Source organism: Schistocerca piceifrons, chromosome 2 (assembly GCF_021461385.2).
Source record: "Schistocerca piceifrons isolate TAMUIC-IGC-003096 chromosome 2, iqSchPice1.1, whole genome shotgun sequence".
Taxonomy (NCBI): Eukaryota; Metazoa; Arthropoda; class Insecta; order Orthoptera; family Acrididae; genus Schistocerca; species Schistocerca piceifrons.
The window spans coordinates 435,400,966-435,415,013 of NC_060139.1; the positions used below are offsets into that span (position 1 = coordinate 435,400,966).

The 14,048-nt window shown below is 44.2% G+C and overlaps 1 protein-coding gene across 1 annotated transcript in view; it reads left to right on the forward strand.

Moving 5' to 3' along the window:
* LOC124775450 (juvenile hormone esterase-like) overlaps positions 1-14,048 on the forward strand; it is a 104,035-nt gene that overhangs the window by 30,299 nt on the left and 59,688 nt on the right. Inside the window, exons 3-5 of the mRNA XM_047250283.1 lie at positions 3,700-3,847; positions 10,966-11,151; positions 13,388-13,599. Of these exons, the coding sequence (XP_047106239.1) occupies positions 3,700-3,847; positions 10,966-11,151; positions 13,388-13,599 (546 nt within the window). The remainder of the gene's footprint in view (positions 1-3,699; positions 3,848-10,965; positions 11,152-13,387; positions 13,600-14,048) is intronic.

Here is a 14,048-nt window from a genome sequence, read left to right on the forward strand (position 1 = left end):
AGCCGGTGGGCAAGCAGGTTATGTGTTGAAAGCGCGCACGGCAATATTCAGGATTGTCCTCGCAGCGGCAGTCCTCGTACTGCGCACACTCCAGACAATGTGCAGAGAGTTAACGAATTGGTGACTGCTGACAGACGCATCACAGTGAACGAATTGTCACGCTACGTTGTGATAGAGGAAGGGACTGTTTGCAGAATACTGAAAGTGTTGGTGTTAAAAAAGGTTTGTGCCAGGTGGGTTCCCAGGATGTTGACAGTGTCTCACAAAGAAACAAGAAAAACGGTAGGCAGCGAACTTTTGGAACAGTACGAGAATGGTGGAGATGAATTTCTTGGAAGAATTGTGACAGGTGATGAAACATGGCTCCATCATTTTTCACCAGAGACGAAGAGGCAATCAATGGAGTGGCATCATGCAAATTCACCCAAGAAAATAAATTCAAAACCACACCTTCTGCTGTAAAAGTTATGGCTACGGTGTTTTTCGATTCCGAAGGACTCTTGCTTGTGGACATCATGCCAAGTGGAACCACCATAAATTCTGATGCATATGTGACGACACTGAAGAAACTTCAAGCTCGACTGAGTCGTGTTCAACCACATCGGCAAAAGCAGGATGTTTTGCTGTTGCACGACGATGCACGGCCACACGTCAGTCAAAAAAACCATGGAAGCGATCACAAAACTCGGATGGGCAACACTGAAACACCTGCGTTACAGTCCTGACCTGACTCCATGTGACTATCATCTCTTTGGGAAACTGAAAGACTCTCTTCGTGGAACAAGGTTTGAAGATGATGACTCCCTTGTGCACACTGCCAAATAGTGGCTCCAGCAGGTTGGTATACAGGCGCTGGTTCCAAGATGGCGTAAGGCAGTTGAGAGGGATGGAAATTATGTGGAGAAATGAAAATATTGTTCCTAAAGCATGTATCTACACACTGTAAAACTTTCAAACATGTAGAATAAAAGATGGATTAAAAAAAATAGTGTGCATTTCTTTTGGAGTGACCCCCGTATCTCACTGACTTTCAGTGTATGTATCAAGAGTTCTCTTTATTCTCTTTCGTTTACTAAATAGCTGTCGGTGTGAAGCCATTTTAAAATGTATGCATAAGCACAATCCACCAGGATGGTCGTACTTTGGTCGGAGTCCAAGAGTTTTCAATTCAACACACAAGTGGGGAGCAAACAGGTTACCTTCTTTGAGAAGTGACTACGTTCACAATTCTGTCCAGACAGAAAAACTGTGTTTTAGGAAAATATTACCGGGCACTTTACTCCTTAAGACAGCTCATGTTGCCACGTCGCGGGTTCGCAGCGCCAATTTTTATACAGAAATTGCTGGGGACGAAAGTTGTAGTGATCACTACGACGAAATAGCTTCCTTCTACAAGAGGGGCAAGGGGCCATAAATTTCCATTTCCATTAATAAGACGAATTGGTGTCGCATGTTTTCGATGATCTTTTTCTTCGACTGCTGGTTGACTTTCTGGAACACGGCGCCACAATTAACGCACATCGGTACGTGCACACTTTGCAAAAACTGAAGCGAGCCATCAAGTACAGACGCCCAGGAATGTTAACGGAGGGCATCACTGTGTTGCAGGATAATGGCCGTCCACGTGTAGCGAAGGTTGTTTCGACTACTCAGCAGTAGTTTCACTTGGAAGCCTTTACACATCCTTCATATAGTACTAGTCGATTTCCATGTTTTTGAAACCCTAAAGAAAGACCTTCGTAGCCGTTGATTTGCTTCGGACGAAGGGGTACACGTCTGGGTACAGCCGTGGTTTCGTAGGCAGCCGCAAACATTTTTCCTCGAAGGCACTGACTATCTTGTCCACAGTGGGATAAATATATTAACAGTTAAGATGATTACTTTTGAAATAATAAACAATTTACTTACTTTTTTCCATCTGTCTCGTTTTCATTTGATTACCACTCATATATATTGAAGCCAGCTTAGCTCAAAAAGTTTTTGCACACTGGAGAAAATGGCACTACACTCACACTCAATATGCTATTTGTAGTGCTGCACCAAGACGTTATTCACAAGAAGATAAATTTTTTCTAGAGTTAGTTGTGATATTTTGGGAGGAACTGAGCTCGTGGCAAGATGTAATATTTCTACTAAGCAACACAGGTATTTGTACTAAGAAGTAATCAGCAACACTAAGAATTGTTTAAACACTAATTCGCTTTTGTAGGCATGATCTATATCTGAGAACAGCTTGTAGCACCGTAGGGCCCTTAGTCTTTTTTCTTCCGCGTAGACCGCCGGTTCCATTAAAATGCGAATGCAAGAGAAAATGAAATCCTGACCGCTGAAGCCATCAATAATGAATGCATCAAATTCGATCTCAGTAACAGGATTAATTTTGCAAATCCCTCTAAAGCAGCACTCAGAGTTATGAACATGATGATTATCTTTCGGAAGGAATGGCGAGCACAAACGATGATGAGGACCGAAATCCCGTTTCAGCTCAATGAAAAATTTTACTTTCCGCGCCAAAATTTACTGTCCAAATACACCACGTGCATAAATAAGGAATAATTATGAAGTGGCGGCAATAAGTGTAAAATGAAATGGCAGCATGTTAAACATAATAAATGAATGTAGCATCAGTAATTTGACTGGAAAGAATCCCTACAAACCACATCGTTAATCCACAAGGAAGGTTGGAGTCAATTGTGTGTGCGCGGGGAAGTGAAGTACAGTATAAGAACAAGAAATACGCACGTGAGTTAGGCGAAAATTTGAAATCTAAACTTTTCGATCAATTGAGATTTTCACCCGTGTCCCATCTCAACAAGAAATACAGTACTACGTGAGTACGTTATGTGTTACAATGTACTGTACAGTCATGCCAGCAGAAAGAGGTGTTCCTGCATACTCCAAATGGTTCAAATGGCTCTGAGCACTATGGGACTTAACACCTGCGATCATCAGTCCCAAAGAACTTAGAACTACTTAAACCTAACCTAACGACATCACACACATCCATGACCGAGGCAAGATTCGAACCTGCGACCGTAGCGGTCGCGCGCTTGCAGACTGAAGCGCCTAGAACCGCTCGGCCACACCGGCCGGCACTGTACTCCATCTCTACAGTGAGTAATGAATTATTTCAAACAGCGCTTGGTCACCTCGTAAAACTTGAAAAGACTGTACAACGCGCTGCTGAAGTTCTTGAAGCGTATCAGCGAAGCTGCTGTACACTTTTGAGATCTGAGGACTGAGGTCACGTGATCTGGTCGGCCACCTTACAGCCGCTGCCTTACCCGTATTGCAGCACATTAGTCCGTCAGATGTCGCCTCACGTCAGCAGCAAAACGTGCAGGTGCCCCAACATGCGTGTATCTCATTACCCAAGAACGGACCATAGGTGAAATTTGAGGCCAATTAGATGGGACTTCGAACGAAAAGTTTACATCTATAATACATTTGTACTAACTAGCAAAATATTTCGTACTGGAGATAGTAGCGACTCTTAACAGTACATTCTCGTTTATCTCACACATGGCTTTCACTCGTATCAATTTACAATGTTAATAGCTAAGTATCGGTAGTTACTAACTGCCTTGGACAGATCATAAAAAATACCGACAGAAGATGTTTTGGTATGAACTTCATTTAATACTTTTCAAATATTGCTTGTCGCAGACATGATCGTTTATTACTTTCTGTGCACGCCAGCCTCCCAAGGGTTCGATGCCCGTGATGGTGTGGATCCACGGCGGCGGCTTCTTCAGTGGCAGTGGCAACGCAGACATCCACGGTCCGGAGTACCTGGTGGAGCACGGCGTCGTCGTCGTCACCTTCAACTACCGCCTCGGCGTTCTTGGTACGTAGGCAAGAACGTCTCTATGATTTTCCAGTGTGCTGTACTTCTGCTAAATTTCGCGCACATTTGATGTGTGTGTGTATGAGTTTGTGCGTGTGTACGCGCGTGTCACTGAGATAAGAGAGGAGACCCGTACGATATTATCTCAAAACAAGTAAAGCATTCATCAATTCGAAGATTATTTTGAACACATCTACATCTACATGACTACTCTGCAATTCACATTTAAATGCTTGGCAGAGGTTTCGTCGAACCACAATCATACTATCTCTCTACCATTCCACTCCCGAACAGCGCGCGGGAAAAACGAACTCCTAAACCTTTCTGTTCGGGCTCTGATTTTTCTTATTTTATTTTGATGATCATTCCTACCTATGTAGGTTGGGCTCAACAAAATATTTTCGCATTCGGAAGAGAAAGTTGGTGACTGAAATTTCGTAAATAGATCTCGCCGCTACGAAAAATGTCTTTGCTTTAATGACTTCCATCCCAATTCGCGTATCATATCTGCCACACTCTCTCCCCTATTACGTGATAATACAAAACGAGCTGCACTTTTTTGCACCCTTTTGATGTCCTCCGTCAATCCCACCTGGTAAGGATCCCACACCGCGCAGCAATATTCTAACAGAGGACGAACGAGTGTAGTGTAAGCTGTCTCTTTAGTGGACTTGTTGCATCTTCTAAGTGTCCTGCCTATGAAACGCAACCTTTGGCTCGCCTTCCCCACAATATTATCTATGTGGTCTTTCCAAATGAAGTTGTTCGTAATTTTAACACCCAGGTACTTAGTTGAATTGATAGCCTTGAGAATTGTACTATTTATCGAGTAATCGAATTCCAACGGATTTCTTTTGGAACTCATGTGGATCACCTCACACGTTTCGTTATTTAGCGTCAACTGCCACCTGCCACACCATACAGCAATCTTTTCCAAATCGCTTTGCAACTGATACTGGTCTTCGGATGACCTTACTAGACGGTAAATTACAGCATCATCTGCGAAAAACCTATGAGAACTGCTCAGATTGTCACCCAGGTCATTTATATAGATCAGGAACAGCAGAGGTCCCAGGACGCTTCCCTGGGGAACACCTGATATCACTTCAGTTTTACTCGATGATTTGCCGTCTATTACTACGAACTGCGACCTTCCTGACAGGAAATCACGAATCCAGTCGCACAACTGAGACGATACCCCATAGGCCCGCAGCTTGATTAGAAGTCGCTTGTGAGGAACGGTGTCAAAAGCTTTCCGGAAATCTAGAAATACGGAATCAACTTGAGATCCCCTGCGAATAAAGAGCTAGCTGCGTTGCACAAGAACGATGTTTTCTGAAACCATGCTGATTACGTATCAATAGATCGTTCCCTTCGAGGTGATTCATAATGTTTGAATACAGTATATGCTCCAAAACCCTACTGCAAACCGACGTCAATGATATAGGTCTGTAGTTCGATGGATTACTCCTACTACCCTTCTTAAACACTGGTGCGACCTGCGCAATTTTCCAATCTGTAGGTACAGATCTATCGGTGAGCGAGCGGTTGTATATGATTGCTAAGTAGGGAGCTACTGTATCAGCGTAATCTGAAAGGAACCTAATCGGTATACAATCTGGACCTGAAGACTTGCCCGTATCAAGCGATTTGAGTTGCTTCGCCACCCCTAAGGTATCTACTTCTAAGAAACTCATGCTAGCAGCTGTTCGTGTTTCAAATTCTGGAATATTCCATTCATCTTCCCTGGTGAAGGAATTTCGGAAAACTGCGTTCAGTAACTCCGCTTTAGCGGCACAGTCGTCGGTAACAGTACCATCGGCACTGCGCAGCGAAGGTATTGACTGCGTCTTGCCGCTTGTGTACTTTACATACGACCAGAATTTCTTCGGATTTTCTACCAAATTTCGAGACAATGTTTCGTTGTGGAACCTATTAAAGGCATCTCGCATTGAAGTCCGTGCCAAATTTCGCGCGTCTGTAAATTTTAGCCAATCATCGGGATTTCGCGTTCTTCTGAACTTGGCATGCTTTTTCCGTTGCCTCTGCAACACACCACAGTGTTTTTACTAGGCATGGTTTGTTGGAGTGGTATGCCGTTCCCTTCCTTCGACCTTTGAACTGACTTACCCACTCAGTTATAGGAGGAACTATAGTTTCACGTGGATTCTGAACCACGATGCTGCTCAGATTTTTCACAACAAGAATCACAGAGGTGAATAAAGTGAAAAGTCACAACTAAAACGCCTAAGATTGACCGGGGATCGAACACGATACCTTTGGCTTTGTAATCTATTTTGTATTATATACGTTGCTGTGTGTCCAATTATTCATATGGCAGTCTTGTTTTCCTCGGAAATCTGAGTTTGTCTGGTCGAAGCTGCTCTCGAGTGGTTAAATGACAGCTGGTTGTCCGGTCAAGGAGTGCTAAAGTCCGATCCACGAACGATGGCGGTTTGCGCATGTCGACGCACGGACAAGGATAGCAACGTTGAATATCCTAAGCAACAGTTGCGGTACGCGCATGCACTTGATTTCCACTTGAAGAAAGCGTATAGGGTACAAATTATGTCTCTCGCTACCTTTATCGCTAGTTTCATCACTCACCACCACAATCAGGGATCACAACTCGTAACAAATGGTATCGAAATTCTCTAAACTACTCACTACGATCACATTTAACAAACTGAACGCTCATTGGGTGTAGGAGAGTACGTGACACAGGTGCGTAGAACAAGCTTAAACTCGACTGCCCTCGTTTGTGACTCGAACTATAGTTTCTGCGTGATATACGTCCATAAAACTGCATTGCACACTTTCACTTCATTATGTACGACGGAGTCAATTCTTCCACAATGCACACACACTGCAGTCGAGATCTGGCGAGAAGATATCACAGACTGTGTATGCACGTCGGTAAAAAGAGTATATATACACACATCAAAAAAAGTTTTGCATCACCTCGGTTCCGAGAGTTCCGCAATCTGTACAGAAAATTGGAATAGAGATCAACATAAACGTCATTTCCGCCCTTTTTATTGCTCATGAAAACCACACATTGCATGTTGTACCACCATACAGCGAGACCTTCAGAAGTGGTGGTCCAGATTGCTGTACACACCGGTACCTCCAATACCCAATAGCACGTCCTTTTGCATTGATGCATGCCTGTATTCGTCGTGGCATACTATCCACAAGTTCATCAAGGTACTGTTGGTCCAGATTGTCCCACTCCTCAACGGCGATTCGGTGCAGTTCCCTCAGAGTGGTTGGTGGGTCACGTCGTCCATGAACAGCCGTTTTCAATCTATCCCAGGCATGTTCAGTAGGGTTCATGTCTGGAGAACATGCTGGCCACTCTAGTCGAACGATGTTATCCTGAAGGAAGTCATTCACAAGATGTGCACGATGGGGGCGCGAATTGTCGTCCATGAAGACGAATGCCTCGCCAATATGCTGCCGACGTGGTTGCGCTATCAGTCGGAGGGTGGCATTCACGGATCGTACAGCCGTTACCGGCGCCTTCCATGACCACCAGCGGCGTACGTCGGCCCCACATAATGCCACCCCCAAACAGCAGGGAACCTCCACCTTGCTGCACTCGTTGGAAAGTGTGTCTAAGACGTTCTGACCGGGTTGCCTCCAAACACGTCTCCGACGATTGTCTGATTGAAGACATATGCGACACTCATCGGTGAAGTGAACGTGATGCCAATATTGAGCAGTCCATTCGGCATGTTGTTGGGCTCATCTGTACCGCGCTGCATGGTGTCGTGGTTGCAAAGATGGACCTCGGCATCGACGTCGGGAGTGGAGTTGCAGTAGTAGCAGTAGTAGCTTTATTCATCCGCAGATCTCTTTTTACAAGGATATAGGACATGTCAAAGTATTTACAAATTTAGAATAATTTAAAATAAGCTAATTCTTATATACATATATTTACAGACTTCTAGTTAGAGCAAATCATTAGATTTACTCCTGGTATACAATACTTTTTTTTACAAATACCTTATTAAATAATGTAATGCCACATTGTTCACTCATATCTCACTATCAGTCACTGCACACACTATACACATACTGTTTCATAATAATTCACTTACTACAGATACACACAAACACACACACACACACACACACACACACACACACACACACACACACACGTGATCTCTGGGCCATTTTCTATACCGCAACTTCCCATTTGCTAGCCTAAAAAACTGAGTCAGCATCCCTCCATAATGAGTGAGATTTAGAGCTCAGAAAGAGGAAGAGGTGTTGGTATTGTGCCATGCATAGCTTGGGGCCGGCCGAAGTGGCCGTGCGGTTAAAGGCGCTGCAGTCTGGAACCGCAAGACCGCTACGGTCACAGGTTCGAATCCTGCCTCGGGCATGGATGTTTGTGATGTCCTTAGGTTAGTTAGGTTTAACTAGTTCTAAGTTCTAGGGGACTAATGACCTCAGCAGTTGAGTCCCATAGTGCTCAGAGCCATTTGAACCATAGCTTGGGGGTAAGTATTTCTAGAAAGGAAAAACAGAAGGAAAAAAATATGAAGTGAAGGTGTTACGTCGAATGTTGGACATTTTATAATCATGATTATTATTTATTTGTATAACATTTTTTATCAAACCCGTACTCTGTTTCAGCTAAGTAATCCTTCAATGTATAAGTATGGGAAGTTGCGTATCATGCAGCTTATTGCGCACGGTTTGAGTCGTAATATGACGTCTTGTGGCTGCACAAAAAGCATTATTCAACATGGTGGCGTTGCTGTCAGGATTCCTGCGAGTCATAATCTGTAGGCAGCGGGCATCCACTGCAGTAGTAGCCCTTGGGCGGCCTGAGCGAGGCGTGTCATCGACAGTTCCTGTCTCTCTGTATCTCCTCCATATCCGAACAACATCGCTTCTGTTCACTCCGAGACGCCTGCTCACTTTCCTTGTTGAGAGCCCTTCCAGGAACAAAGTAACAATGTGGACACAATTGAACTGAGGTACAGACCGTCTAGGCATGGTTGAACCACAGACATCGTGAGCCGTGTACCTTTTTGCCGGTTGAATGCCTGGGAGTGATTGGCTGTCGGACTCCCTCCGTCTAATAGACACTACGTTGTTTGCATCTGTGGGCGGGTTTAGTGACGTCTCTGAAGAGTGAGGGGGACTGTGTCTGTGATACAATGTCCACAGTCAACGCCTGTCTTCAGGAGTTCTGGGAATCGGGGCGATGCAAAACTTTTTTTGAAGTGTGTGTATATTGCGCCTTAGCGTGTTCCTTTCAGCCTGGACCACTGAGCCACCTAGCCATTCATTACCCAATAAAGTGCCCAATGGCGCTCCTAAGTTGTATAGATCGGTTAAAACCGGCATACCATTGCTAAACGGACCGGAGCATTTGTGAATCCTCGGATCACACCTCCACAGCATTAGTAGCTCTCTCACAGCGCCCGCCGCACACACCGCTTGTGCCGCACTCGAGACGCTCTGTGCGTTCCAGGCGGAGAGAGTAACTTATTCCTGAGCAGCAAATGTGCGGAGCCCTCGTATTTCTGCTGCCGCTCAGTGGAGATGTTGCAGTCAATGCTTGCTTGTATGGCTACTTTTTGGTCTGTTTAAATGCGCGATCTGTTTATTAGAAAAAAGTTTACCGCTTATTTTCGTAAAATGAAATTAGCTACGTAATAGACAGACTATGATCGGGTGTGTTGTATAAGCTGCTTCTTCAGCGTATCCTTTCATTATTTAATCATCCTGACGGTTAAAATTAGCACATGTTAACGATTTTCGCATCTGACAGCACTTGTGTGAACACATCACTGCGTTTTACATTCTTTGTTTATTGACTTTGCTTACGGGCAATGGTGTTCATTGAACGTTGGAACGGATGCTAACCAAGTATCTTGCGAGAAGGTTGCTTCTACGAATTACAATGTCTGACAAAAAAGGTGAAGGACTGAGAAAGAGAGGAGGAAACTGCATGAAAATTCATGGGTTGAGAGGGTATGTCATGTTACTGGAATGATTACAAAACGGAGCAAAATTTATGATGAACCCGGCAGTATGAGCTCACTTATCACCATGATGGTAGACCCCTTTTGTCCTGGATGCATGCACTGATTCGTGTGGAAAGGTGCCATAAAGCCGTTTTATCCACTCCTGAAGCAAGCTGGCCTTCTGCTCGTCCTTGATATCCTGCATATCGGCGTTGGGACGGAGTTGACGCCGGGTTGGTCCCACAGTTGTTCACTCTGGACGGGCCTGTAGTTGTGGGAGTACCTCATCACCAAGCAGACAGCTCATACAGACATGTGCCATGTGTGGACGAGCATTGTCCTGTTGGAAAATGGCTCCATGATAACGTCGCATGATAGGTAAAGTGTGATGACGCAGGATGTGTGAGACATACCTTTGTGCTGTCAGAGTTCCCTCCATCACCATCAGGTGTAGCTTGAAGTCATACGCGATGGATCCCCTCACCGTGATGCCAGCAGTAACACAGCTACGTCTCTCCAAAACATTGGAAGAGTGGGACCTTTCACCAGGTCACCGATCGTCACCTGTGATTCATCGCTAAAAACACTGTGACGACATTTCAACACTCAATGCTTCCCGGCTACGGCACCAATCCAAACGCAGCTGTTTGCGTTGTCGCGTTACGACTACTGCTAGTGGATTGATACAGAATGTCGCAGGGAGTCAGTTATTTGATCTCTGATAGCAGGGGCAGACGAGAAAGGGTTACGATACGAGGTCGACCTCAATCTTGACGACGAGTATGCCTGCCATCAGGTTTCAGTGCTTGTCAACATCGAGTTAATGTCACATACACATGCCCTGCAAATCTGGAGACTGCACGAATCTACCAACTGGCCAAATGGCGACCCACAATGAAACCCATTTCAGATTGTCTGATTACCGTTATACCTGCCACAGAGAACTACAACTTCAATCATTCACACACTCGCCTATCGTGTGTTTGTGAATGAAGTTACGTTGACATCCGATTGTGTTCGGGGTGCATAATTTTTTCTTTGTTCAGTCGGCGTATACTACAACCAAGTAAACTATAGGCAGCAAAATGTTCATGTCTCATGAACAACTGTAACCTGAAATGTTGGCAGGTTTCATGAGTACGGGAGACAACGTGATTCCTGGTAACATGGGCCTCAAGGACCAGGTGATGGCTCTCCGCTGGGTCAAGGAGCACATCGCTAATTTCGGCGGTGACCCCAAAAACGTCACCATCTTCGGCCAAGACGCGGGAGCGTGGTCTTGTCATGCTCATATGTTGTCACCCATGTCTAGAGGTAAGTAAGGGCAACACGGCACTACACGGTCTCTGTAAAGAGCTGGGTAAAGCACGATACATTTTTAAATATCAGGGCAACATATTTTAGTACATTTTAAAACAGACTTTTTAGATACATTACACAGGGTGGTCCATTGATAGTGACCGCGCCAAATATCTCACGAAATAAGGGTCAAACGAAAAAACTACGAAGCACGAAACTCGTCTAGCTTGAAGTGGGAAACCAGATGGCGTTACGGTTGGCCCACTAGATGGCGCTGCCATAGGTCAAACGGATATCATATGCGTTTTTTAAAAATAGAAACCCCCATTTTTTATTACACATTCGTGTAGTACGTAAAGAAATGAGTGTTTTAGTTGGACCACTTTTTTCGGTTTGTGATAGATGGCGCTGTAATAGTCACAAACATACGGGTCACAATTTTAGACGAACAGTTGGTAACAGGTAGGTTTTTTAAATTAAAATACACAACGTACGTACGTTTGAACATTTTGTTTTGGTTGTTCCAATGTGATACATGTACCTTTGTGAACTTATCATTTCTGAGAATTCATGCTGTTACAGCGTGATTACCTGTAAATACCACATTAATGCAATAAATGCTCAAAATGATGTCCGTCAACCTCAGTGCATTTGGCAATACGTGTAACGACATTCCTCTCAACAGCGAGTAGTTATTATACCAATAGAGGAAAAGAGAAGCACTAGAAAATGTGAAGAGCATCGGACCATCAGTCTCATTTCTGATGCAGCTAAAGTCTTGCGGAGAGTGTTGAATAGAAAGCTATATGGGATTGCAGAGGAGCAGTTCGTATTTAGAAGAGAAAAAGAAACAAGCGATGCTATTGGCCTGTTAAGAACTATAGGAGAAAGATATATGGAAATTGGTAGAGAAATCTTCGCTGTTTTTATAGACTTAGAAAAGGATTTTGACAGATTTCAGTGGAACAAGCTGATGGATATTTTGAAGAGGAAAAAAGTAGATTGGAAAGAGAGACGACTGATACAGAATCTATATTTACACCGAAAAGTAAGGAGAAGGACTGGAAATGTAATGTCAGAAGGAAGCAGCATTGGACAAGGTGTTAGACAAGGTTGTTGCCTTTCCCCACTGCTCTTTAACACATACCTTAAAGAGATTATTGTGAAAGGCTTATATGGGAAAAGAGGAATAAGTATTGGTGGAAAGAGTACAGAATGTGTAAGATTTGCTGATGACATAGTATTAGTGGCAGAAAGTGAGCGGACAGTGAATAACATGCTGAAAGATCTGAATGAAGCTTAGGTGGAATACGGGATGGAAATAAACACAGCAGAAACAAAGAGTATGGTCATCCGAAAAAGACGCAAACTGTCCAATATTAAAATAGGACAATCTACCGTTACCCAAGTAAGTGCATTTAAATATCTTGGAAGCACAATAACTGAAGACTGGAGATGTTACCAGGAAGTGAAAACTCGAATTGTCATAGCGAAGGAGGCATTCAACAGAAAGAGGAGACTCTTATGTGGCAAATTAGATAAAGGTCTAAATAAAAGGCTTGGCAAATCTTTTGTGTGGAGTGTGGCACTATATGGGGCAGAAACATGGACGCTGAGACGAGAGGATGAAAAATGTTTAGAAGCGTTTGAGATGTGGATGTGGAGGAGAACGGAGAGAATAAGCTGGATGGAAAGGTTGAGTAATGAAAGAGTATTGGAAAGGGTTGGCGAGGGAAGATATCTGCTGTAGGTTGTAAGAGAAAGGAAAAAGAAGTGGTTGGGATATTCATTGAGAAGGGAGTGCTTCTAGCAGATGCTTTGGAAGGATTGGTTTGTGGGAGAAGACTGAAAGGAAGAAGGACATGCAAGATGATAGACGACATAAAAGGAAGAGGAAATTATGCAGACCTGAAGAGGATGGCAGAAGACCAGACAGCCTGGAGAACTACCAAGTGAAAACCTGCGTTTTGGCAGAACACTGATGATGACTCCTCCCAGCGTCAGAATCTCAAAGAGTGTATTTACTGATGATAAGTTTGCAGCTATCTCATGAACTACAGTGTTATTTCTGTTTCGAGAATGAGTGAGCGGCTCACACAGCTTCTGAACAGCAGCCCCCCGATCCTTCCACCACCCTAGAAACTGATGCCCGCATTTTTTCACACGTTGCCTGCTATACTGTAATTTAATTTTACGATAAGTATGAAGATCTCTGGTCTCACTAGAGGGTAGAGAACGTTTTGCTGAGCAGCGACGGCTGCAGGCCTGTTCCAGCGCGTCATCGCCATGAGCGGCAGTACGCTGGTGCCCGCCGCCTTCTCGACCGCCGTGCCGGAACGTACGTTCGTGCTGGCCGAGCACTTGGGACTGCGCACGCGCAGTTCTGAGGAGGTGCTCATGTACTTGATGGAGTTCCCCGCCAAGGCCTTCGTTGAGGACATGCGCCACGCGCTCGCGCCAGAGGTGAGTACACTCCCTCATTCCTTCCCTCCCTCCCCCCGCCCAGCCCACCCGCCCCGTCCCACACCTCATAACAAATAACTGCGCCGCACATTCATGCAACCGGACAACCCATGTTGACCTTGAAAACAAAAAATTATGGAAGCAACTTATTTCATTCTTATACGAGCGTCTTAACCTTTACCATCAACAACAAAACGCATTGTTTGTTATTTACATATTCCATGGACCATTTGAAGGTTTCTTTTATCGAGATGATGTAGAACGAATCAGTTTACAGGATATGTATAAAAGATTAGTGTTAACATCAATGAACATGTTATTACTTTCAGTTCTACTCATGCAACTACAGTTAATTTTCTTTTACTGGATACCAGTTAGTATGTAGAAATTCATCAGAGGAACAGAAGGAGCTATCCAGGAGAAATGATTTTATATTGGATGTAAACCTG